This window comes from Ursus americanus, chromosome 7 (genome assembly GCF_024610735.1).
Source record: "Ursus americanus isolate L20-20 chromosome 7, mUrsAme1.1.p, whole genome shotgun sequence".
Classification (NCBI taxonomy): domain Eukaryota; kingdom Metazoa; phylum Chordata; class Mammalia; order Carnivora; family Ursidae; genus Ursus; species Ursus americanus.
Window position 1 is genome coordinate 34,103,191 of NC_142133.1, and position 25,838 is coordinate 34,129,028.

The window sequence follows — 25,838 nt, forward strand, 5'->3', positions numbered from 1 at the left end:
ATTAACATCTAAACTTAGAGCAGACTGTCATTTGGAAAAAACTATGTTAACAATAACTATACCATAGTCAAATAGATAACCCATCACCCTTTATGGTTCTGACTAAGGTTAATAAGCACAATTTGTCATAAATTTTCTAGTAACTCTGAAAACTGAACTGAACAAAAAGACTACTTTTTTCATAATACTTTATAAAAACAGAATAAAGGCTGGAGCTGTCTTCCTTGGAACCTGCATAGTATTTGGCAATGTAAATGTCATTAAATATTTGTGAAATGAATAAACAACAACAGAAATGAACACCCACTGCACTACTACTATGAAATACTACCAAGTATTTCAAATTCTACATTAAAAAAGGAATACACTCAACTGTTTTTTATTTCTACTAATAAAACACTGAAAGAATTATTCACTAAGCAGCTCCAATTTAACAGAATTTAGAGTTGGACTTTCACAAACCAATAACTTGGCTAATGATTTTCTGCAACTGTATGACATTGTTAATTTTTTCTTTATGAAATTAGAAAATACACAGAAATGCAAGTTAAAGTTTCTTTGTAGTAAATAACACATGTACACTACACTTGCTCATAATAACACTTACTTCTCTCATGAAGAAGTTACTTTTTAAAAAAGCTAGAAATTTGAGAGCGTGAGGGTGAAAAAAGGAATGAAGTAACTATAAATGTTCTTCCACTTCAAAAATTGTCTGACATCTGAGCCAGAAGACCCTCTGTATCAATCAGTGACTTCCTCTTCATGTGTCATAGAAAGAGTTCAACATGCTTTACAAAATCCATTACATTTTAAGACCATTTCCAATATCTTCTACCATAAATCAAGAAATCCATTTGTTCAAGGTTACTTATGGAGAATTAATCACACAGAAAATTTTAACAACTTCTTTTTCAAAAATTAAAGTACTTTACTATACTTGGCATTCCTATATATAATGATGTAGATTCAAAGACTGAAAGCATTAAGAACATATAATTAAAATTCAAGGACTCAGACATTAAAAAAATTTTTTTAATACATAGAATTCTCTGTAACAAATATTCTGGAAAAATAAATCAGAATATAAACACAATATTATCTCCTGTGGACTTGTCCTCTCCTTAAGTGTGGCATTATATAAACATAGAACGTTGATTCAAAATACCTGTATGTACTTGGTATCACCTCAAAAACATGTAATCAAAAAATCTGAAAAAAAGGAGACCAAGAGATCTATGGGCACAATGCATAAGCAACAAAAACTCATGAATTTCTCTATTCCTAATGATTTCTAAAACGTATCTTCCTAATTTCAAGGGCAAATTTACACAAAAGAGAAAAATAAACAGTCAGCTATACAACCTTTACAGTCCTTTATTGATAGGGTATCGCCATCATGCCAAAATTCAGCCATCAATATACAGCCTCATTTTCCATCTAAAGCTAATGAGAATATATTTTACCTCAAATGGGACATAGAGGCAAATTGCCAAGAATTAAAATATAACCTTAAAGTTTTAATTTCACACTTCAAATATCAAAAAAGCAGTAATTCCCAAAATCATGAAAACATGATAAAGTAGCTACATAGAAAAAAAATGGGCATTTAAGTCATTTCATTTATATAGTGAAAACAGATGTATTTATAACTTTAGCCTTCAGATAGCATACTTCATAAAGTCATTATTCATTTAAAACAGACAAATGTTTACAAAGAACATTTAACTTAAATTTCCTCGTTGCTTATAAAATGGTACTTGAAAGGTTGACCTATATAAGGAAATAAGAGTCTTGTCAAGAGAGATGATAAACTATAAATATAAAATATATCACAATATTAAAAACCTCATCACGCTCTATAGGAAAATCAATAAAGATAACTTAATCTTTCTAGGGAAAAGAATATTTAGCATTACAAATTTAAAATGTAAATTTTATATATGAATTCAATAGTGAATACATTTAAACCTTGCATTGTCATACAACCATCTATTTTGTGGAAAACAATAAAGATGATGTACTTTTTCCATATGTGTACATCAAAACCAAAGGGTTAATTTTTACTTTTTCCTTTATTGGCAACTTTGGATGCATTTTTAGGTTTTGGTTCCCAAAGGGCATTTTTCACAAATCTTGAAGCTGCACCTCTATCCAGCTTGCCAGCCTTTTTCTTGTCTGTTATTTCTTTGACTCTGTTCATGTACACTCTGATTCTTTCCTTAAAGATAGAAAAAAAAAAAAAGGCCATAGATTTACTCAGCTGTTCACCACCACTAAGTTTTATTATACTATACCTCAGTTAAATTCAACAGATATGTATTCATTGCCTATTGAGTGGTGCTAGTAAGTGCAAGTGAATAGGATAAACATGCTCCATGCTCTCCTGGAGTTCATACTCTGGGGGGAATAGACATTAAAAAGTCATTTCAGAAGTATTTGGAGTGTTTCAAAAGGGGAGGAACTAGACTAAGACATCACTACAGAGATAAACACTCAATTGTTTACATGTGGTTATACATTTCTTAATTTTACATTAACCTAAATTCACATAATAACTCTTATGTATCTGAAGTATATAATCTAAAATAGAGCTCTCATATACTCGTATGCAACATACAAATTAAACTCTCTTGAAACTTTTCTAAACAGGAAATGGAAGAAGTAGTACTTAACTATTTTTTTATTTTACCTTCTAGTGTCAAAATTAAAATAAGCAAAATGAAAATACAAGATTTTTGTTCAATTTCATAGTTTTGATTGATAAGCACATGATACTTTCTAATGAAATATACAGTTCTAATCAGACTTTACAAGGTGAGGAACACAATAGGTTGCCATACCACTTCAAATCTTCTGAGACCATTAATCAGAATAAAGGGCTATTCTATACTTTCACTAGAGAAATAAAGGGGATGAGAGCCGTAAAATAGCATAGTAAATGATTGATCACTGATAAAAAGAAAGTTTCATTAAAATAATCAAAATAGTTATAGAAATATACTCAGAAAAATGTAGACCCCAAGAATTTTTTAATTGTGAAAGGCTGACAACTCTCTCAAAATCCTCTCATGGCTCTCTACTTCCCTTAGAGTAAAAGCCCAAATCCTCCCAACACACACCCACCCCAGCCTTGCTTGGAATGATCTTCCTCAAATTTCCACACAGCCATTCCCTTTCTCCCTTCCAGTTCGCTCAAATGTTAACCTTGTTAATAGGCCCTACCTTTAGAATTTAAAATGGCAATCCTACTCAAGTACTTCAATTTCCCTCATCCTACACTACTTTTTTCCCCCATAACTTTCTAACATACTATGTATCTATATATTTATTATTTGTTTATGTTAATTGCTTGTCTCCCTCCATTAGAGTCTGGCATCTGCCACAAAGGTAGTAGTATTTATCAGCTTTATTCACAGAGGAATCATCTCACTTGGATATAATGCCTGGCTTCCAGTAGGCACTCAATTATTTGTTGAATAAATAAACTGACTATTTTCAAAGCCTTTCCCCATTCATGATACATATGACAAATAGGTTTCCTCTCACACACTAACTCTGTGATCAATTAATGATGTCTGTCACAAGGTCAGAAAAGGGGAATGGGTTTATGTATGCTTTTTATGTGCCAACCATCGTCTAGAATATGAATGTACTCCTCCATAAAGTGGGTTCTGACACAGAAAAAAGACAGATGATGATTTTATCCGTTTCCAATGACAGAATTAAGTATTAAGACACTACAAATAACTTTGTGTTAAAGGAAAAATGAGAAACCTTATAAATGTAAAGTCCATACAGAAAGTTGAAAACAGATGATACAGGGCACACTTCTTAAGATTTTAAAGTCAGTATCACTGGTCAAATCAAGATCTGTGCCTCATATTGTTTTACATTTTTGCTTTAAGTATTTTTCACAATTTCTGTACTTAAAAATAAATTTGTTTTTCCCCGAAGAACTTTAAAAGACATTGCCTTAGTCCATATATTTATAAAATGAAGACAAGATATCTGGGTTTACTCATTTTTTTATAAATAAATGACCAAGTTTTCTACTAAGTTGTAAATAACACACATATCAACCACCATAAGACTTGAGAATTATAATACAGTGTCAAGTGTATTTCACATATTTACCTTATATTTTATAAACACAAAAAATAAATTTATTAATATTCTTATTCATAAACCCAAGTCAAGAAGGTAACCATAAGTTAGATTTCTAATTTTTTCTTTCATATTAAATGATTTAATTTTTGAAGTCAGCAAAAACTCCAAGATACTAGACCTTATATACTGTACTTATACATCTAAATGGAATACAAAGACAAACCCAGAAGATTTATTACAGGTTGTAAATATGTCACTAATGCAGAATTACTGGACAGTACACATACAACTGGTGCCAAAAAAGCTTTTAGCTTTGTTGCTGAACTGGATTCTTTACTGCTGAGAAAATGAATTAATGGAAGAATTGAAAAGGTGGAGGAGAAACTTTCCCGTCTTTGCTAGTAAATCAACTAGAATATACTTTTAAGAATTGTGTAAGAGTTTAAAAGAGAAAAAAAAAAAGGCAGTTGTAGAGATGAACAGGATTTCAAGAATTTATAGAAAAAATAATATGGAAGATATAAATAATTACTTGAATTGTAACATTTTCCCATCCAGAGATTTATGTAATATATGGAACACCATTTCTCTGACAAAGGTAAGGAAAAGACATGATGAAATCTGGCTCACTTTCATAATTTGAACTCTAAATAATTTTGTTCTCCCTAACTAGTATGATAAAGGTCCTGTAACTCTGACTTCAGGAATACCACAACAGACAGTCAAACAAAAAGAAAGTCACTGCAATCTTACCAATTCCTGCTTTACTGGATGTTCCTTAGGATTAACTCCCTGAGTTGCCAAATAAACTACAAGACAAAGATTTCATGGAATAAAATGGCATATATATTAATTAAGAGCATTAATTAAAGAAACTCTAGTTACAAAAAAGAAATGTCACAAAAAATGATTAACTAAATCTTAAATTATTCAACCTCTATGTAATATTAAATTTTTATGTGCCTCATGGATATCTGGTAACCTGATATAAAGAAATATATATCTATTAAAATTGCCGTAAAGTATAACTGTATATAAAGTGTTAGCGTTTAAAAAATAAATCACCTTTGACACAATAAATAATTTGCTAATTAACTCCAAACTAATATACATACCCCAAAACATTGAATTTAATGTGTAAGCAGAAACTAAATCCACTTTGGCTTGTTCAAGCGGGTCCAACTATTAACAAAAAAAAAAAGAGAGAGAGAGAGAAAAGAAAAAAGAAATACATACAAATTTTGAGCACCATCACATTATTTTAAACTTTCACCAAATATAATGTATTAAAGAGATGTTTCTTTCATTTCCTATAATCCAATAACCAAATTATCTTCAAATAATTTGCAAAAAGAAAAACTTCTGTTAACCAGTCATTTTTGTCCATAAATTTTCACTTCATGGTATCATCTTTAGTTAAACAAGGAATGTGTATAATCTAAGAAAAATTCTTTTCCATTATTTTAATTTTAGGAGTTACGATCTGGATTTTGTACGTCAAAAGTAATTTATCAATATAAACATTGTACATGATGCATTTATGTATAAGAGGCAGGCTAAAATGCTTAGGCAATACCAAAGACAGAAGAAACATAATGAGATTTGTTTTAGACTGTCAAAGTCAATTTACTCTTTTTGTCGTATAGGGTTTCCAGAAACCCTGATAACATCATTGTAATATTTAAAAGGTCAAAGATAGAGTCTGTCAAAAAGAACGTTGTGAGTGCTCCTTTTTTCTCAAAACCAAGTCAAAATAAATATATAGTTAGGAAGTATTTCCTAAGGTTGGAATTCTGTTTTGTTTTTACCCCCTAAAAATACCCAAACACTTATAAAATTGAAATTAAGGGGAAAAGGAGCACATGTCATTAATCTACATCCACTTCTATATGTTTTCATAACATAGCACTCTGTTTTAAGAATTACATTTTTAGAAATTACATTTTTAAAATACCTTCTGCAACAACTCATTTCTAGAAACAGACATCATGGTCTTCAGCATCTCATCCACAGCACCAATGGAATTCTCAAATGTTGATAAATACTCATGAATTTCTACTGGATAATCTTCATTAATTTCTTCACCTGCCATTATGACCAACTGGAAAAAAATTAAATTCTTAGAATTCATGGGAGACAGAGATTGCTCTTCAGTATACAAAAACAAAATCAATAGGTTATATCATGTATTTAAAAAGTACTAAGAGTTAAAACCTGAAGACAACTAAACAAATCTTCTTAAAATATAATTCCAGAGCAACTACATTCAATCTTCCTCTCCTCAAATTGTTTGAGGTGGTAGGAGGAGAAGAGAACCCACCCAAGTCCACTAATGCTATACCTATCAGAGCCTCAATGCCTTTCAAGAACAAAAGGCCAAACATGGATTATCAATAATCAAAATCCCACGTTTTCAAAACTTCAAAAAAAAAAAAAAAACCCGTTGAAGTTAAAGACCAAGTGAAGCTATGAAAGTATGATGAGTATAGCCTATCCCTTATGCTTGCTGAAAAAATAATAAGCTCTTTCTTTGAAAAACTTATATATTTTAGCCCTTCTAAATTTCGGTGTTGATCTAGCAGCATGGTACATTAAACTAAAAAATTAGAAAATCTAGGTCTGAAATAGCTTATGACTACTTATTACTAAAATAATTTTTAAGCCTGTATTTACATTTATATATATTCTTTAACCCTCTTTAAAATATAAATAACAAATTCAGAGAGTCCATAAATCACATATAGTCTACCAGCAGAAAAGAGGAAACTTGGGAGAAATAAATGATATGATTTTCATTTAGGCTAGAGTATATCTTGACAGCCCATTCTTTTAAAATTCACATTTATATCATAATACATATCTATGTGAGAAAAACCAAAATCCACACTAACATATTTAATATGATATCTAAGACCAAATTTTCAGAAGCAATTCTAAGCCATATGTAGCATCCATAGGTTTAAAAAATATATATTAGCTGAAAATACCTCTTTCATCACAAAGCTAAGTAGAACAACCAAGAATGTGTAAAATAGCAACGCACAGTAGAATTGAAGTTAAGAGACTTGGGCTTTCTGTCTTGCTTGATCACTGACTTTGTCACCAATGATAAATCACTGAAAGTCTCTGGGTCTCAAATATTTCATCCATAAAATAAGGAAGTTGGTCTAATGATCTGTAAAGTCCCTTATAATTCTAAATGTTATGACTATGTCTCTTAACTTTAAAAAGTACTATTGGAATATTTAGTGACAGTGTATCAGCATTTTTATTCAACAACTACATTCTCCTGAGACATCTGGTTTCATTTAAAAAAAAAAAAAGTGAAGTCCATCTGACTATCACTACTAGAGTCTACTATATAGAGTTACTATCTAACTACTGTGCAACCAGCAATTGAACAAAGGACTCTGATAAAAGAAAACCACACAAGAAGGAATTGTGACTTCCTATTTCAAAAAGCTAACTAGGGGCGCCTGGGTGGCGCAGTGGTTGGGCATCTGCCTTCGGCTCAGGGTGTGATCCTGGCGGTCTGGGATCGAGCCCCACATCAGGCTCCTCCGCTATGAGCCTGCTTCTTCCTCTCCCACTCCCCCTGCTTCTGTTCCCTCTCTTGCTGGCTGTCTCTATCTCTTCAAATAAATAAAAAATAAAATCTTAAAAAAAAAAAAACTAACTAAAAATATGTATTTGCCTCCCATCCCTCCCAAAATCTTTCCAAAATGGCATAAGAAATCCAAAAATAAGTCCATAGTAATGTTGGAAACCCAGAACAGCATGTATCCATCAGCAGACCTCAACAGCACAAATTTTTGGAAGCTAAAGAGCAAATGGGATCAGGGTGATAGGAAAGAGAGCTAAGGAGCCTGCAATCCCCCACAAACAAAAGAGAAGGTGAATGCATGAAGAACTCCAAGATGAAGGGCACTAAGAACTGGGCCATGAGGGCTGAAAACAGCTAAACCAAAATCTCTAGATCCTGGAAGGCTCTAGCAGCTGCTGCCCAGATAATGGTATAAGTACAAGGGATACACTGCAATACAGAGAAAACAGTGTTTCTTCTCCTTATGCAGAATTTTAGGCCAATAAATTTGAAAATCTGGATGAAAAGAATGAGGTGCTCAGGGTGGGGGAATCAATTTTCAAAATTAACTTCAAAAGAAGTATGTAAACCAATTAGATTAACCACAGAAAAAAAAATTTTAAGCTCAAAGATCTACCCTCCAAAAAGGCTCCGAGTCTAGAAGATACAGGTAATTTCTTTCAAACCATTAAGAAACAGTTAATTCTTATAGTATTTAACTGTTTAAGAACACAGAAAAAGATGAAAAACTGAGATACCTATTTCATAACACACAAAAATAAACTCCAGAGGAATTAAAAAGGTAAATGTATAAACATATTAAAAGATTATTAAAATATTTATATAATCCAAATGAAACCCAAATGCTACAAAAGGAAATGACTGACAGACTTAACTACATAAAAACTGAAAAAAAAAAAAAATCTACATGGTAAAAGTATACCATAAGCAAAGTTAAAAGGCAAGAAACAGCCTGGGAGAAAACATTTGCCAAAATATAATAAAGAATTAGTTAGATTATATAGAGAATTCCTACAAATTAAAATAATACAGACATCTCCCATCAGAATGGCAATAATATTAAAGATGAGCAAAGTTCAATGTTGGCCAGGGTATACAATGAAGGTGGAATATAAATTGGTATAGATTTTTTTAAATGTAGATACCCTTTGACTCAAGAAGTCTTAAGAATCTAGCTCATAGAAATCCTTGTATACATACATGCAAATTTATTAAAATGGACACCTTGAATGCTTCTCTCAATCTTTCCCACGTTCTCTTGCATCAGTTTTTCCCCCTGCTCTATCATTAACCATAAGCTTACCACATTTTATTTCTCCATCTTTGGCAACAAAAGAAACATCTTGACTTCCTATCCCGTCCAGCTAAAACCCCATTTTCCAGCCCTTGAAAGAAGTGCCTATACTAACAGTCCCAATTCCTCTCCTTCCAGTCTTTCCTAAATCGGCTACAGTCAGGTCCCCTCCTTCTCACTCAAAATTGCTCTTGTCAAGGTCACTCACACAGTCACACTGTTAAATCCTATGGTCAATTCTCAGTTCTCATCACTTGACATGGTTCACTCCCTTCCTTTAGTTTCTAGGGCATCACATTTTCTTGGTTTCCCTACCTCACGGCTGCTTTCTTTCTTTTTTTTTTTTTTTAAGATTTTATTTATTTATTTGACAGAGAGAGAGACAGCCAGCGAGAGAGGGAACACAAGCAGGGGGAGTGGGAGAGGAAGAAGCAGGCTCATAGCGGAAGAGCCTGATGTGGGGCTCGATCCCATAACGCCGGGATCACGCCCTGAGCCGAAGGCAGACGCTTAACAGCTATGCCACCCAGGCGCCCCTCTCAGCTGCTTTCTTGGTCTCCTTTGCTGCATCCTTTTCATATCCTCAGCCTCTTATCCTTGATATGCTCACAGGCTGTCCTTGATCCTTTTTTCCCCTCTAATTTACTCCCTAGGTGAGCTCAGGACTTCAAATTGCATTAATATACTGATTACTCCCAAGTCTTTATCTCCAACTCTGACCTCCCCACTGAACTCCAAATCATGTTTCCAACCGCTTACTCAATACCTCTGGTTGGATGTTAATAGATTCTAAAATGCAATGTGCCCAAACCAAAATCTTGCCTGCTATAATCTTTCCAACTCCACCTTTCCAAATGTTCAGACCTAAAATTATAGAATGGTGCTTCACTCCTCTCTCTCACCCCATCTTTTAAGACATACTTTGAATCCAACCATGTCCCAGACCACCGCTATTGCTACCACCCTGGTCCAAGCCAGTATAAGCCATCACCGCATCTTGCCCCGATTTTTGCACTAGCCTCCTAAAGGGCTCCTTGTTTCCATTCTGACAGTTTATTATCAAGAAAGCAGAGTGATCATTCCAAGTCTAAGTCAGATTATACCATAACCCTCCTTGGAAATTTCCAAAGGCTTACCACACTTGATTCAATAAAAGACAAAATCCTTACAATGGTTTAAAAAGCCCTGACTTGGGCGCCTGGGTGGCTCAGTCGGTTAAGTGTCTGTCTTCAGCTCAGGTCCTGATCCCAGGGTCCTGGGATTGAGCCCCGCATTGAGCTCCCTACTCAGAGGGAAGTCTGCTTCTGTCTCTGTGTGTGCCTTCTCATCTCTCTCTCACTCTCCCTGTAAAATTAATAAATAAAAAATAAAAAAATTTTTAAAAAGCCCTGACTCCCTCTGCTACCTCCTCTGTGCCCTCATCTCCTCCCACTCCATCTCTTCTTGCTCATTCCACTCCAGCCATAATGGCCTCACTGCTCTTCCCTTTCTCATTGGGCATGCTCCTACCTCAGGACCTTTATACTTCTTCCCTTCCTAGAATGATTCTCCAGCACCAAGTGCTTCAGAGTTCATTACTTCACCTTCACCAGATCTCTACTCAAACATCACCTATAGGTAATCTTTTCCTGACCACCCTTGGTTAAAATGCACCTTCCTAACTTCCAGGGCTCTATCTCCTTCTCTACCTCAGTGTTTAGTAGCGTGACATATTTATTTTATTCATTTACTGTCTGGCCACCTCCAAAAGAATGTAACCACATGAGAGCAGAAATTTTTATGTTTTGTTCAGTAGCACGCCTGACAGTCGATAAACATTTGCTGAATGAAAAACCTCTAACATAATATTGGAAAGACTAATCTAAATATTCATCAATAGGTAAACAGTTAAATGAATTATAGCACATATCTCCAAGAGTATTAAAAACAAATAAGTAAATGTTTATGTAGTAATATACAATGAGAAGTGGTGAAAAAATTCATAGGACATTTTATATAAAACAATATGTATCTAACATATGCCATTTGTTTTTAAAGGCCTATATATATGAAGATATGTAGAAAAAGGTATAGAAAGAGATATACAAAAGAGAGACATTCTCTCTGAGAAGGAGCAGGGATTAGCGCAGAGGATCAAAGCAGACTCATTTTTTTTAACTCTTCATTCTTCATGATTCTTTTTTTTAAGAGAGCCAGCATGCGTGCGCTAGCAGGGGATGGGGGAAGAAAGAGTAAGAGAATTTTAAGCAGCCTCCATGCCCAGGACTGAGCCAAAGTGGGGCTCGATCTCACAACCCTGAGATCATGACCGGAGCAGAAATCAAGAGTCAAAGGCTTAACTGACTGAGTCGCCCAGGCACCCCTAAATTTTGTTATTTCAAAAAGCATGTACTAAAATTGTAATAAAGAACAAAGAACATGAAATTCAAATAAAGGCATATTTTAACAATGTATTTTGGCTTTTAACAAATACTGCAAATATAAAAGACACGGTAAGGCCTTTATTTTTTTCATCCAATTTTTCTACTTGAGAATATTTTTCCTCCCCAGAATCATGACGGGGATTTTTCCTGCAAATTATTCCTGGTCCCTAAGCCCCAATAAACAAGTAGTTATTTATTGTTAAAATGGGTTAGGGTGAACACTGAAAGCAAAGCAGTAAGAATAATTACCATCATTAAATATGAACTGAACCATTTGCCTTTTTCCTAACTAAAAAAAATAAAGGCAAGACAGACTACAAAATAATGGTTCTTCTATTACCAATAATTTCCTCCAATTCATATGATTTCTTCTAACATTTTATATAGACAGTTCCTAAATATTTGTTCCTTCTACAGGAAAAGCTACAAGGAGAGAACTACAGAAAGTTCCCTCTGTTCCCTTTGCTACTCAGATCCCAGGACAAAGCCATGAAATGTATGGTATTAGCAGCAATAGCAAACAGTTGAAAATCATTGCCTATGAGCCAGGCACTATTCTAAGTACTCTATACACACTAACTCATTTATCTGAGGGTCAATAACTTGCCCAAAGTTGTACGTGGTAAAATGTCCAAAGAAGGGAAAGAAGAAAAGAACTCAACCTCCTCTGCTCCTTACCCTCTCTCAAGGTCTATAGGTATTTCTCGCCCTTCAACCTGCTCCTTCTAAAGTACCAGCGGTGGAGATGGGAGAGGGCAGGAGAGAATGTGCCTCCTTCCATCCCTAAGTTCTGGCTAAGACTAAAGCGCAGGGGCGCCTGGGTGGCACAGCGGTTAAGCATCTGCCTTTGGCTCAGGGCGTGATCCAGGCGTTATGGAATCAAGCCCCACATCAGGCTCCTCCGCTATGAGCCTGCTTCTTCCTCTCCCACTCCCCCTGCTTGTGTTCCCTCTCTCGCTGGCTGTCTCTATCTCTGTCAAATAAATAAATAAAATCTTAAAAAAAAAAAAAAAGACTAAAGCGCAGATGGAGGGAACCTTTCCTAGTAATCCCCATAGGATGTTATTGCCACTCCCTCCCTCCTCTCACTGGTAAGGAAAACCATAATACAGGCAGAAAAAGAGGGGTGCACAGCATCACACACAGAAGAGAAGCCATCATCCCCCTACCTCCTGCCGTCAATTCTATTACTTCAGGAAGGTCAATCCAATCAGGAACCTGGGAGTGATCCCTCACCCCTTCCTCAGAGACCAAATCCAGTCAGTCCCATCAATGTGGTCTCAATGTCCTTACACCACAAGCTTTCTTCCACTCTCACTGACTAGATCATTTCAAGAGCCTCTGAGTAGTCTCCCAACTGTCAATTTTTTTCCACTCTCAATTTTAGAAAGTTACATGATTTTTCTTTTTTCTGACTTTATTTTTTTAATATTTTTTTATTATATTATGTTAGTCACCATACAGTACATCCCTGGTTTTTGATGTAAAGTTCCATGATTCATTAGTTGCGTAAGACATGATTTTTCTATAAAGATACTCTAGTCATGGTACACCTCTGCTTAAAATCCTGCAAGAGCTCCCCAACCCCTCAGTATGAATACCAGGCCTATTATGACATGGCCCTTGCTTGTCTAACCTCATCTTTCATTGCTCCCCTCTTCCAATCCTATGGCTATAGCCACGATGGCAGTTTTCCAGATATGCCACACTCATTCACCCTAACCTATTGCTCTCTGTATATTAACCACTCTTTCCACTTAACTTTGTTCAAACTTTGGACTAAGATCAGGTTTTGCTTCAGCCAGTAAAGACTTCTCTGAGTGCCACTCTCCCATTCTCTCTGAAAAACACAACTACAAGCTGTGATGTCACTTAAAACACTATCTGGTATTGTCTGTTGATGTACTTGACTTCCCTTTGACTACAAGCTCCTTGAAGAGGCTGTGTCATACTGATGTTCTATTACCAGCGGCTAACATGTAGAATGAATATGTCTCAATCTGCCCAAGACAACCCCAGTTTGTGTCTGTTGTTCCCATTGACCATCCACTCAGCTCCCCACTTCTCTTTCAGAAGTCCCAGTTTGGGGGCGCCTGTCATTAAGCATCAGCCTTTGGCTCAGGTAATGATCCCAGAGTTCTGGGATCGAGCTCCACATGGGGCTCCCTGCTCAGCGGGAAGCCTGCTTCTTCCTCTCCCACTCCCCCTGCTTGTGTTCCCTCTCTCGCTGCCTCTCTCTCTGTCAAATAAATAAACAAAATCTTTAAAAAAATAAAACTAAAAAAAGAAGTCCCAGTTTGAGCAATAAATCATATGGTCACTGTAAACAATGTAGGTTCTCTGTCCTTTACCACAACTCCCCACCCCATTTTGTTAGAGAACAACATCAGGGGAGTTGCTCCTGGTACCAGCCAGGGCTCACCCAGAGCAGCAGAACCAACAGGAGATTTGAAGACATTTATTGCAAGAAACCAATAGGAGATATATGAAGAGATTTATTGCAAGAAACTGTTTTAAGCAACTGTGGGGGCTGGCTAAGTAATTCCAAAATCTGCAGGGCAGGCCATCAAGGAAGAGCATACAGGAAGTCTTGGCTACAAGTGAAGTTGCTGTCCACAGGTGGAATTTCTTTTTTTTTTTTTTTTTTTTTAAAGATTTTATTTATTTATGTGACAGAGAGACAGCCAGAGAGAGAGGGAACACAGCAGGGGGAGTGGGAGAGGAAGAAGCAGGCTCACAGCGGAGGAGCCTGATGTGGGACTCGATCCCGGTACGCCGGGATCACGCCCTGAGCCGAAGGCAGACGCTTTAAGGACTGCGCTACCCAGGCGCCCCGGCACAGGTGGAATTTCTTATTTGTCAGGGAAGCCTCAGCTCTGCTTCTGAAGCCTTTCAACTGATCGAATCAAACCCATCCAGATTATCTAGAATATTCTCCCTAACTCAAAGTCAACTAATTTGTAGATTTTAATCACACCTACAAATACCTTTATAGCAACACCTAGATTGGTTTTGGACTGAATATCTGGCGCTGCAGCCTAGCCAAGCTGTCACATCAAAAAAACCATCACGCTCCTTTAACCTCAGAATATAACAAGAAAAGGTACATTCCTGGCATTATAAGTTGTTCTGACAGAATTTCCCCCCAAATAGTCTTGTTATTCCTGATTATCAGGTTCCCAAGCAATAAAACTAGACTTCAAATTCCAACTAACAAATGTAAAGGAATAACAAATTTTTTTAAAAATCACCATTTTGCAACCCCTAATGAAATTATAGATTCAAGCAACAATCACTGACAGATAAAGGGGTGAGGGGGAAGTTTACAACACAGGAGTGAGACTGTCACTACTTAAGCCCAGGGATCAATCTTCACATCACTGAAAGTAGGACACAAACATATTATGAATCTCCTGATGTAAAGCAATGTGATGTACACAGTACCATCTCTGTAGCATTTCCAACTTCCCAAAAAAAGTTGAATCTGAATCTAATTGAGACTTTAAAGCTAACTTTCATTTTACAGGAAATACAGAGGACAGAGAACCAACACCACAAGAAAGCAAACAGACAAATCTAATATGAGAAATACTCCACTGGACAACTGACCTGGTTTCTGTAACAAAAAATGTGATGACGAAAAACTAAGAAAGGGGAGGAGAAGTAGAGGAAGAAGAGATCAAGGAGATCTGGGAGAGCTAACAACCAAATGGAATATGTACACTTTGTTTGGATCTTGATTCAAATCAAGCATAAAAAAATATTTTTGAGACAAAGAAATCTGAATATGGATCAGGTGTTAGATGACACTGAGATTATTGATAATTTTGCTATGAAATTAGAATTCAGCTATGATAATGGCATTATAGTTACATAATGATATCATTTAAGGATGCATACTGAAATACATAGGGGCAAAATTACAGGACATCTTGAATTTGTAATTTAAAAAAAGATAGCCTTCATGAGTTACTTATACTTTGAGTATAGAGATAAGAACCTATGTAAAGGGGAGGGGTGGGGAGGGCTAGGTGGCTCAGTTGGTTTAAGTGTCTGCCTTCAGCTCAGGTCACGATTCCATGGTCCTGGGACTGAACCCCACATTGTGCTCCCTGCTCAGCTGGGAGTCTGCTTCTCCCTCTCCCCCTCCCCCTGCTTGTGTGCTCTCTAAGTAAATAGAGAAAATCTTTAAAAAAAAAAAAAAAAAAACTACATACAGGGTCACCTGGTTGGCTCAGTTGATTGAGGTCTGACTCTTGGTTTCGGCTCAGGTCATGATGTCAAGGGTTGTGGGATCGATACCCTCATTGGGCTCCTCACTCAGTGGGAAGTCTGCTTGAAAGATTCTCTCTCTCTGTCCCTCCCCCCACCTTGTGCGCTCATACACGCGTGCTCTCTCTCTCAAAATAAATAAATAAATCTCTTAAAATATAACCTATCCACATTATTTCTATAGTGAAATTAGATACCTAACTCACAAACCTAACATTTAGAATATAACTCAGTTCATGAACTGAGGAACACCTAATAGAAAGTACAGTCTAGAAATACTTAAGCAGCTCTATAACCTCCCATTTCAATTCTAAATATAATTGGGGGTAAAGGGAAGCTAGGTTAATGGGTGCGCTCACAGGATCTGTGACAGTTGTTGAAAAAAGCTTATAAGAACAAAACAGACCCTGTGGCCTCAAATGAGGTTTTATTACTAACATTTCCAACAAAGGCTGACATTCCAGAATGTCTAATTATTTCAATAATGTCACAAATTTCCTTCTAAAAAAATCCTGAAGCCCTATACTTTATCTGGCCCTCCTAAAAATGTATGCGTGCAGTAATGAATAAATAAACCAACACAAGTCAAAAGTCATATGTAAAACTAGGGAAAATGTTTGTAACACAAAGACAGATAAAAACGAATCTCTACAGGGGCGCCTGGGTGGCACAGCGGTTAAGCGTCTGCCTTCGGCTCAGGGCGTGATCCCAGCGTTATGGGATCGAGCCCCACATCAGTCTCCTCCGCTATGAGCCTGCTTCTTCCTCTCCCACTCCCCCTGCTTGTGTTCCCTCTCTCGCTGGCTGTCTCTATCTCTGTCAAATAAATAAATAAAATCTTAAAAAAAAAACAAACAAACAAAAAAAAAAACGAATCTCTACAAATCAACTTAACAACAAAAATATCTACAACCCAAAAGAAAAATGAACAAAGAAAATCAGAAGCTCACATATAAAGGAAATCCAGATGACCAATAAACATAAAGCTACTCAGTCTTATAATCAAAGAAATATAAGTCACTAAAACAAGATGTCACTTTCCATCTGCCAAACAAGCAAAAATTAAAAAGACTGATAGTATCTAATATGGGCAAAGGTGAGGAAAAACAGTCTCTCATTCACTAATAATTAGAGTGCAAACTGAGTATGGGGGGGGGTGGGAATATGGCAGTATGCTTCAAAATTACATGTTCAAATTCTCTGAGCAATTATACTTCCCAAAGAGTACATTTTCACACAAGATAATGTTCAAAGACATCTACTGTAACCCTCTTTAAAATACTGAAACTTTAAAGCAGAGAACCATCAACATGCCCATTAACAAGAACTGGTTAAATAAATTATGATACAGCCATTCAATAAAATACTCTGGGCAGTGAAAAAGTATAAAGTGGAGCTCAGATTCCTAAACTCGGATATATTAAGTGAACAAAAACTGAACAGGACATATAATACAACCCATTTGTTTTTAAGAAAAAAGATACATGAGTGTGAAGGCATACCTGTATATACATGTAAATTTCCTAAAGGATACAAAAGAAGCTGCTAACTATGGCTACTTCTGGGAAACCAATAAACAGGAATGTAAGGGAGTACATTTTATGTTATACTCTTAGAATTATGATTTTTAAAAAAATAAATAAAAATTATAATAATTATATATTTTACAGATAATATGTAAATTTTTCAGTTATCTGAAATTTTTTAATTTATTCCCAAATATGCCTGATGTCATTTCCCCCAACATAGCAGCTAAAATCAAACCTATATTCTTTAGCTTTACTATATTCAAAGAACCATATGAATAGATTCCCTTCTCTACACATAAATTTCCTAGCCACCATGAGGCCATTTTCTCCCTATTCTCATGGTATAAAAGCCTCTCTGGCATTGTTCTCTCCCTAGAATTCCTAGAATTGTGAGGACTCCCAATCACCACCATTTTTTTTGTCTGCTTAACCCAGATCCCTCATCACTCAGATCAAGTCACATCCACCAGGTAAGTCTCAGAGAGTCCTGGTTTCTCCCTGTCATTGTTGTAATTTTATATTTCTGTGATTATTTGATGATTGTCCATCATCCACACTAGACCGTAAGCCTGGTACAGGGCAAGTCTTTGCTCATTATTACAAGTATGGCAGCATGTCATAGTTGCCGTATAAGTATCTATTAAATAAATGAATCCTTAGTGCCTGTCATGTAGTAAATGCTCAGTAAATGTTATTCACTTACATGACATTGTAGAGTATGTGCTAGGAGGAGCAGGGATAAATAAAAGAATTGTCAGGGAACTGAGCGAGTACCTGGTTGAGGATAACTAGCATTAATTTGTGTCTTTTGTGAATTTCTTCAGACTTAGAGCAAGAATAATTATCCAGAATGAGGAAATGACCAGGAAAGGACTTGTGAAAGCATCCTTAAAACAACTGACTGGGAGGTATGGCCTTGAAGGGAAAGAAGTAATGCCTTTCCTTCTGCTTGGAATACCCCATCCTCACACCCCATCCCCTATATTCTGAGCCTAGTGAAACATTAATTCTTTAAACCAGCATCAAATGCCCCCCTCTATAAAGGCTCCCACACCTTCCAAAAAAAGCATCTCTTCTTTGTTCCCAAGGTTCTCCAGACTTAGTTATTATATATCCATCAATCATACTTCTTCTTGTGTATCTTGATAAATCCAAAGGTGGCAAACCTCATTTTACTTGATCCATTCATTCATTGCATTTGACAAAAATGAACACACTACTCAGCCCTGAATTCTACAACACCAGACTCTCAAAACTGTCCTTGCCCCTCACTAGCTATTTATTCTGTCTCCTTTGCTAGTTTTTCATCTCCCCAAGCCTATAAAGGCTAAAATGCCTAAAGATTCAGGTCTTATACTACTTTTCTTTCCTGTTTACATTCACTCCTTTGGTGATTATCTCCAGTCTCACAATTTTAAGTACCATCTGTTCACTGACAATTCCCAAATGTTCTTTTCCAGCAGTGAACCCCCCCCCCCCCCCACTGAACTCCAGACTTGGTAGACTCAACATCTCCACTTGGATGACTAACAGACTAACATGTCATAACTGAACTCCTAATCTTCCCACACACACCTGCTCCTCCCCTAGTTTTTAACTTCTTAGTTAATGGCAATTCCACCTTTCAAGTTGCTCAAGCCCCAAACCCTGACAACTGTCTCACTCTTATAAACCACATTCAATCCATAAACAAATGTGTTAACTTTACCTATAAAATACATCCAAAACTGAACTGCCTCTCACCATATTCAGTTCTTTTCACCCTTTGAAGCCACTATAATCTCATGTGAATTATTACAACACCTTTCTAATCAGTCTCCTGGCTTTTGCCTACCACACTCTCCAACAATCTGTTCTTAACAGAGCCGCCAGAGTGATCCTGTTAAAAACCTAAATCAGATCATGACACTCCTCTGCCCAGAACATTCTACTGATTATTTATCCTCTATGCTATTCCTTCAAAGCTATTCTTTCAAAGATTTATGTTGCATGACATTTACATCTGCACATGACTAACATAACGTCTTGCCACATATTAGGTACTTAGTAACTGTTTGTTACCTCTTCAAAACCAATGAAAGTAAACTGGGGACAAATTCTGAAGAATCTTAATATCAGATTAGAGTTTGTACTTAAAGATATTAGGAAGTCACCACATAGACCCAAAAGAAAAATATACCATAAGGTACTTTCTAGGGCTATTTCCATTCCTATGCTAAGTAGAGTGACATACAATTATAAACTAAGCCAGAAAAAATCCAATTTATAATTTTTTGAGACATCTGCATATGTATGTCGTGCCAGAATTCTATTACCGTAATGACCTTTTTGCACTGTATTATCTTAGAAAATAATGGTGAAACACACATACAACAAGCTATCAATAATATTGCTCCTTTGGCAGAAAGTCCATGTTGATGCCACCTATAACTCTCCTTCAAACTTAAAGTAAAATCCCTGAGAAAAGATACTTTTTCCTTTTGAAGGTGTTAACCTCTAGAAAACAAATTTATCCCAAAGTCTGATAATAGAAAATGATACAAATTACATAAAGGTTGCTCAAAATTTAGATGAATAATTACATCAGATTACAATTAATTTACTTCTATTATTTAATGCTAATGTTTAATTTAAAGTATTTTCAAAATTACAGATATGAAGCAGCAAAATTACCTTCCAAAACCATGGAATTTTCTTATTACAATATTCTCATCTCTAAAATAATAACAGTATATGGGACTATTGTGAAAGTTAAATGAATAATATTGGTAAAGCTATTACAACAGTGCTTGGCTCAGTTACCACTCAATTCATTAGCTAGTAGTAATAGTTGTTAATTTACTGAAGTGAAAATAACCAAATATCCTAATCCAATATGGACTATTCAAAGCCATACTTGAAGGGTAACTGTTTGGAATCAGTAGCTGAAATAACACATATAAAGAACCATTTGAAAATCAAAAGCAGTTTTATGAAAAACTGTATCATCTCTGACCTGTGATACATTAAACATTAACTATTTGAAGGCAGCTATAACATACGGTAGCATTTTGGAAAACCACTGTTCACACCTTCAGTATTTTATCTTTCAACAAAACAAAGAGTTCTAACATGTCCATAAATCACAAACGGTTCTCTGAATTTCAATAGGAACTGTCTGAATTTTCGGATCCAACATTTTCAGATCCAACGCCAAAGTACAGTTAATTCTCGGTTCAGTATATTATCAGACAATCCAAAGAGATTAATTACCGGGACATATACATCTTTATCAAGACAAAATTGAATTGCAGTCAACACACAGAAAGACATTAAAGACAATTTAAACAGAAGTTTGAATCGCACCTAGCCTTCCTGAGACATAAAGAAAAACTTTGTCGAGATTATCGACTACAGATTTCACCTTTGAATCGAAATTATCCTACCATCTCAGGTGGGCTAATATTGCAGCGGCAGGCCGTATGTGAAAGATAAACGGTGATAACATAGTAAAGTTATTCCCCCACATCCTACACTTTGGCCTTAGTCCCTAAACAAGATTTGACGGCAGCTGAAAATTGTTAAGTCATTTAATTTCTCCTCCACCTCAATATTTAAGAAGAGGAGCTGAGGAGAAAAAAACTAAAGGCCAGACCAAGAGAGAGAGAGAGGTGGGGGGCCAAGGTTAGCCAAAGCCGGCAAGCAGCCGCAGGCCAAGCCTAAGCGGGGGTCCTGCAACAATGCTGCCCCCAAAGCTCGGATGAGAGGGAACGCATTCGCTAAGGCTACGCAGCCCAACCCGCTCCTCTCAGTCAGCAGGGGGATGAAAAGGCGGACTCCCGGAAGAAGCGAACTTTCCCAGAAACAGGAGAAAAACTCAAACCCCAGCTTTGAATAATACCTCGCTGGCCTTCTACTCCTGTCTCCTGGAAAAGCAGTCGGGCGGTGGTGACGTCAAAGAGGCGCCGGCTCTCTCCGCGGCGCGGGCGGCGCTCGATGATAACCTCACGAGGCTCGTCCCACCCCCTGTCTCCTTTTCCGAGGACCTCTACTCTCAAATGCCTCAGGTCAGACCTGCGGAGGGAGTTGAGGCGAGAAGCGTACCTTTTACTAGATTTGTATTCTGCGGATCCCCACCAGAGTACCAGTCGGGCATACTTAACCAGAAAAAAAAAGTTACTAAAGCTTTGTTCAGGTTTTTATTCTTGCTTAAACTGGTTCCTGGTTCTTACTACACCCCCAATGTCCGCCTCAAAATTAACCGTCTAGAGCGGACTCCCAAATGATTTGTGGTGAAAGCACAAGTTCTTTAGTTTTACAATTCATCACTCAAAGATATTTTTGTAAAACACAGCAAAAATGAATTTCTTGAAAAATGAAAAAAGGGCAAAATACAAGTCCAGATTTTTCATTATTAGTTTCGGTAAACATAAAATTATATTTTAATAAATACAATCAGAATATGAGAGGGAAACTGTTCATTGGAAATGTAGTACAGTAGTCTTCTCTTACCATGGTTTCACTTTCCTTGGTTTCAGTTACCTGAGGTCAACCTCAATCCGGAATCGCAATCCTTCAATCCTTCCTCTGATGAATTATTAGAAGGTCAATAGTCACCTAACACCATGTGACGATGCCTGCACCATTCATGTCACTTTTTCTCATCACACAGGCATTTTGCCATCTCGTCATCACAAAAAGAAGGGTAAGTACAGTACAATAAGGTATTTTGAGAGACCATATTCACATAGCTTTTATTACAATATATTGTTATAATTGTTTTATTTTATTATTAGTGTCTAATCTCTTAGCGTGCCTAATTTACAAATTAAACTTTATCATAGGAATGTATATATAGGAGAAAACAGCATATATAGGGTTCAGTACTACGTGCAGTTTCAGGCATGGGAGCGGGTGTTGGATCTTGGACCATATTCTTTAAGGACAAGGGGGATTAAGCATCATTTTTACATTTGTAACTTTTTATATGTGATTTATATACATATATCAAATCATTATATTGTATGCCTTAAACTAATACAGTGTTGTAAGTCGGTTATATCTCAATAAAACTGGCGGGGTTGGGGGAATAGAGAGGAGAAGAAGAAAAGTTATTCAAAACGTCTGGTCACTGGGGAGGGGGGAATGCCTCCTGATAGCATTTGAAAATCACTGCCTTATGCTACATCACAGTTTCTGTTACTCTGTTTCACATTAGGAGGCTGAATTCACCTCAGTGCTAGTGAATACGCCAGCTCTTAGCTGCAATGAGAGACTCAATATTTAACAATATAGCTGGCCTTGGAACTGGAAGATAAAGGCACTGACCACGTTCCCAGAGTAGATCAATTCCTTCCCATTTGATTACTTCACAGTACAAATGATGGTGGATGATGGCAAAGTAGTTGTTCAGGACAAACTAGCTATGTGACCCTAGGCAAGTTATTTAATCTCCCTGATCCTTAGTATTTTCATTGGGAAAATAGAGCTAATAATAACTGTGAGACAAATGAGGCACCATAAGTGCTTTCCATAGTGCCCAGCACAGAGTAAGCATTTAATAAACATTAATTATTAGTAACCGGAATTATCACTATACAATATTATCGCTAAAAAAAGGAAATTAGAAAATTATATTGTTGATAGAAAAAGAAAATTCTGATGTTGAATTTAGGAAGTTTCTTAAATCTTAGTATTCAAATTATGTATAGCAAAATCAGACTCCCAATTAATATCAGAGTAAAATATTATAATTTTTTTTTCTTCTGGATGATAACAAAAGAAAATCACCATTTTACAGCCATCATAATAATAATAAACTCAGGTAAGATTCATCAGTAGATGCTGAAACTGTTAGGTGAAAGTTTGATGGAGAACAGGACATTTGCGCCACCTTAAAACACCTCATCATAGGTTATTTTTGAATTACAAAAGTAAAAATGGTAATTTTACAATAGCTAAAAACTGACATTGCATGTCTCTTTTTGCGATGCACTAAGACCACACAATCATTTAATGTATTATTCCTGCCAAAAGGGTATTATCTGAATCTGACCGTCAGGAAATAGCAAACACACCCAAAGTGAGGGACATTCTTTAAAAGAAAAAAAATAGCTCTATGTTAATGATTAAAAATGTTAAAGATTAGGGGCGCCTGGGTGGCACAGTGGTTGGGCGTCTGCCTTCGGCTCAGGGCGTGATCCCAGCGTTATGGATCGAGCCCCATATCAGGCTCCTCCACTGTGAGCCTGCTTCTTCCTCTCCCACTCCCCCTGCTTGTGTTCCCTCTCTCGCTGGCTGTCTCTATCTCTGTCGAATAAATAAATAAAATCTTTAAAAAAAAAAATGTTAAAGATTAAAAAAAAAACTGTCCTAGATTGAGAAACTAGAGAGACACAACAGCAAAAGGCAATGTGTGATCCTGGATCAGATCCCGAATCAATGAGGAAAAAAAAAATACTACAAAGAATATTATCGGGGCAGTTGGTGAAATTAAATATAGATTTTATATTGAATAATAGTATTAAATCTCTGTTAAGTTTTTTGTATTTGATAATTGCACTGTGATTATGTTAGAGAATGTTCTTGCTCCGAGGAGATGCATGCTAAAATATTTAGATTAGGGGTAAAGGGCCATGTTGTCTGCAATTTACTCTCAAATAATTCTGAAAAAATATTAATAATAATAATAGTAATTATATGTGAAGAGAGATATCAGATGTGGCTAGGTGGTTTTTTTTTTAAGATTTATCCATTTATTAGAGGGAGTGGGGGAGGGGTTAGAGGGAGAGAATCTTCAAGCAGACTCCCCACTGAGCCCGGAGCCCAACATAGGGCTTGATCTCAAGATCCATGAGGTTGTGACCTGAGCCAAAACCAAGAGTCAGAAGCTTATCTGACTGAGCAACTCAGGCACCCCAAGTGTTTGGTTTATAATTGGTGAATCTAGGTGAATTATATGAGAGAGTTCATTGTATTATTTTTGCAACTTGTCTATAAATTTAAAATACAAAAGAAAAAGAAGAAGGAAGGGGGGAGAGAAAGAAAAAAGAAAAGAAAGAGGAAGGGGCGCCTGGGTGGCACAGCGGTTAAGCGTCTGCCTTCGGCTCAGGGCGTGATCCCGGCGTTATGGGATCGAGCCCCACATCAGGCTCTTCCGCTATGAGCCTGCTTCTTCCTCTCCCACTCCCCCTGCTTGTGTTCCCTCTCTGGCTGGCTGTCTCTATCGCTGTCAAATAAATAAATAAAATCTTTAAAAAAAAAAAAAAAAGAAAGAAAGAGGAAAAGAGGAGAGAGGGAGTGGAAAAAAGCATGATGGATGGGAGACCAGAAAGGAAGAGCCTTCTCTGAAATTCAGCCCTTTAGCTTTATGGGTGATTTGTTTACAAGACTCTTGTCTTGTTTGTAACCTTTAAGGACCTGGGATGAAATAATCACCACAGGTTATGGTCTATGTGTACGAAATATTACTGTGCAGAATATTGCCCATTGCTACCCCCATCCCCTCCCTCAATTTTGAAAAGTAAAGTGCAGGTCAGACTAATGTTAGCAATTCCAATAGCAAGCTTTGTTTCTATCTTTGTTTCTTTCTTTCATATATCATGAATTAAAAAACAACTATGAACTGGTCCACATCAGCATTTGGAAGTTTGTTCTCATTCATTAATCTCATCGTTTAATCATTGAGCCAAAAGTAGCTAAATCACTCTCTCACTACTCCTCACGCTGGATATTGAGAATAAATAAGCAAGTGAGGCTGCTTTACCGCTCAGCTTCCCTGCACTCCACTCCATCTTCCAATCTTTCAGGAGACCGACTGATGGAGAGTAAGTTTTGCTCAGATAAGGTACTAAGGGATGGAAATCCCTGCATGTATGCCCAGACCCATTTGGGGCCCTGACTTGCTAGTTCAGAAGACAATCTGCAGTCTAATGCCACCTGATTTGACTCCAGCTGTAAGAAATAGAAAAATTACAGATAATGAGAATTTAGGAGCAAATTAGGCTTAGTTCAGGGGAGGTCATTAGTGTTTCATGACACCCCGAGGAAGAATGTCCAGATGGTAAGAATATTCTATCTTGAAACCAAGTAGGAGATTCTAGGTAATGAGCAACTGATGCCAACACTATCTGTACTTTTTGTCTAATTAACCTAAAGAAATAAGCCACTTCCTCTTCTTCCTCTTATATTTCTTTGAGCTTTTTTCCTTCCTTCCTCTTTTTTTTTTTTTTTTTTTGGTTGTTCCTGTTGTTTTGTTTTCTGGGTGTTGAGTACTTGATTCATTTGAAACATCTGGTGGGATAGAAAAATTTAAGCTAGGTTGTCAGCTCATAAGTCATTGTAAATACACAAAAAGGTTATATTTCTTTCCTTATTGTCCTCATCCTTTCACACTGCTATAACAAAATGCCACAGGCTGGGTGCCTTATAAATAGTAGACAGCTACTTCCCACAATTATGGAATCTGAAAGTCTGAGATCAGGGTGCCAGTAAGGTTGCATGAAGGCTCTCTTCGAGCTGTAGACTGTCAATTCTTGTATTCTCACTTGGGGAAGGCAGAAGGGAGTACTCTCAGATCTTGTTTAAAAGGGCACTAATCCCATTATAAGGACTCCTCCTTCATGACCTAA

General features: G+C 36.5%; 1 protein-coding gene and 1 long non-coding RNA gene across 7 annotated transcripts in view; one reads left to right on the forward strand and one right to left on the reverse strand.

The window, feature by feature from the left end:
* Positions 1 to 1,354: 1,354 nt before the first annotated feature.
* Positions 1,355 to 21,176, reverse strand: C1D (C1D nuclear receptor corepressor). Of its 2 annotated transcripts, XM_087863466.1 has the most exons (6): positions 21,110 to 21,136; positions 10,175 to 10,349; positions 6,062 to 6,208; positions 5,223 to 5,289; positions 4,861 to 4,916; positions 1,355 to 2,218 (listed from the first exon to the last, which is right to left on the reverse strand). In XM_087863466.1, exons 3-6 carry the CDS (start codon positions 6,197 to 6,199, stop codon positions 2,054 to 2,056), a joined length of 426 nt encoding a protein of 141 aa, XP_087719592.1. In that variant the 5' UTR covers positions 6,200 to 6,208; positions 10,175 to 10,349; positions 21,110 to 21,136; the 3' UTR covers positions 1,355 to 2,053. The 2 variants fall into 2 exon arrangements, with proteins under 2 accessions (XP_087719592.1, XP_045644086.1); XM_045788130.2 differs by lacking the exon at positions 10,175 to 10,349 and having other exon boundaries at positions 21,110 to 21,176.
* A 44-nt stretch (positions 21,177 to 21,220) lies between these two features.
* Positions 21,221 to 25,838, forward strand: part of LOC123786009 (uncharacterized) — a 57,958-nt gene continuing 53,340 nt past the window's right edge. For all 5 annotated transcript variants that reach the window (XR_015725209.1, XR_006777851.2, XR_006777854.2 and 2 more), the window contains exons 1-2: positions 21,221 to 21,275; positions 21,747 to 21,913. This is a non-coding gene — a long non-coding RNA (uncharacterized LOC123786009). The remainder of the gene's footprint in view (positions 21,276 to 21,746; positions 21,914 to 25,838) is intronic.

Coding starts and splice junctions, on each gene's coding strand:
- C1D (XM_045788130.2), bottom strand. CDS start 6,199: ATGGCAGGTGAAGAAATTAATGAAGATTATCCAGTAGAAATTCATGAG. Junction 5,290..6,061: donor GAAATGAGTTGTTGCAGAAG/GTATTTTAAAAA, acceptor TTTTGTTAATAG/TTGGACCCGCTTGAACAAGC. Junction 2,219..4,860: donor ATCCAGTAAAGCAGGAATTG/GTAAGATTGCAG, acceptor TCTATCTTTAAG/GAAAGAATCAGAGTGTACAT.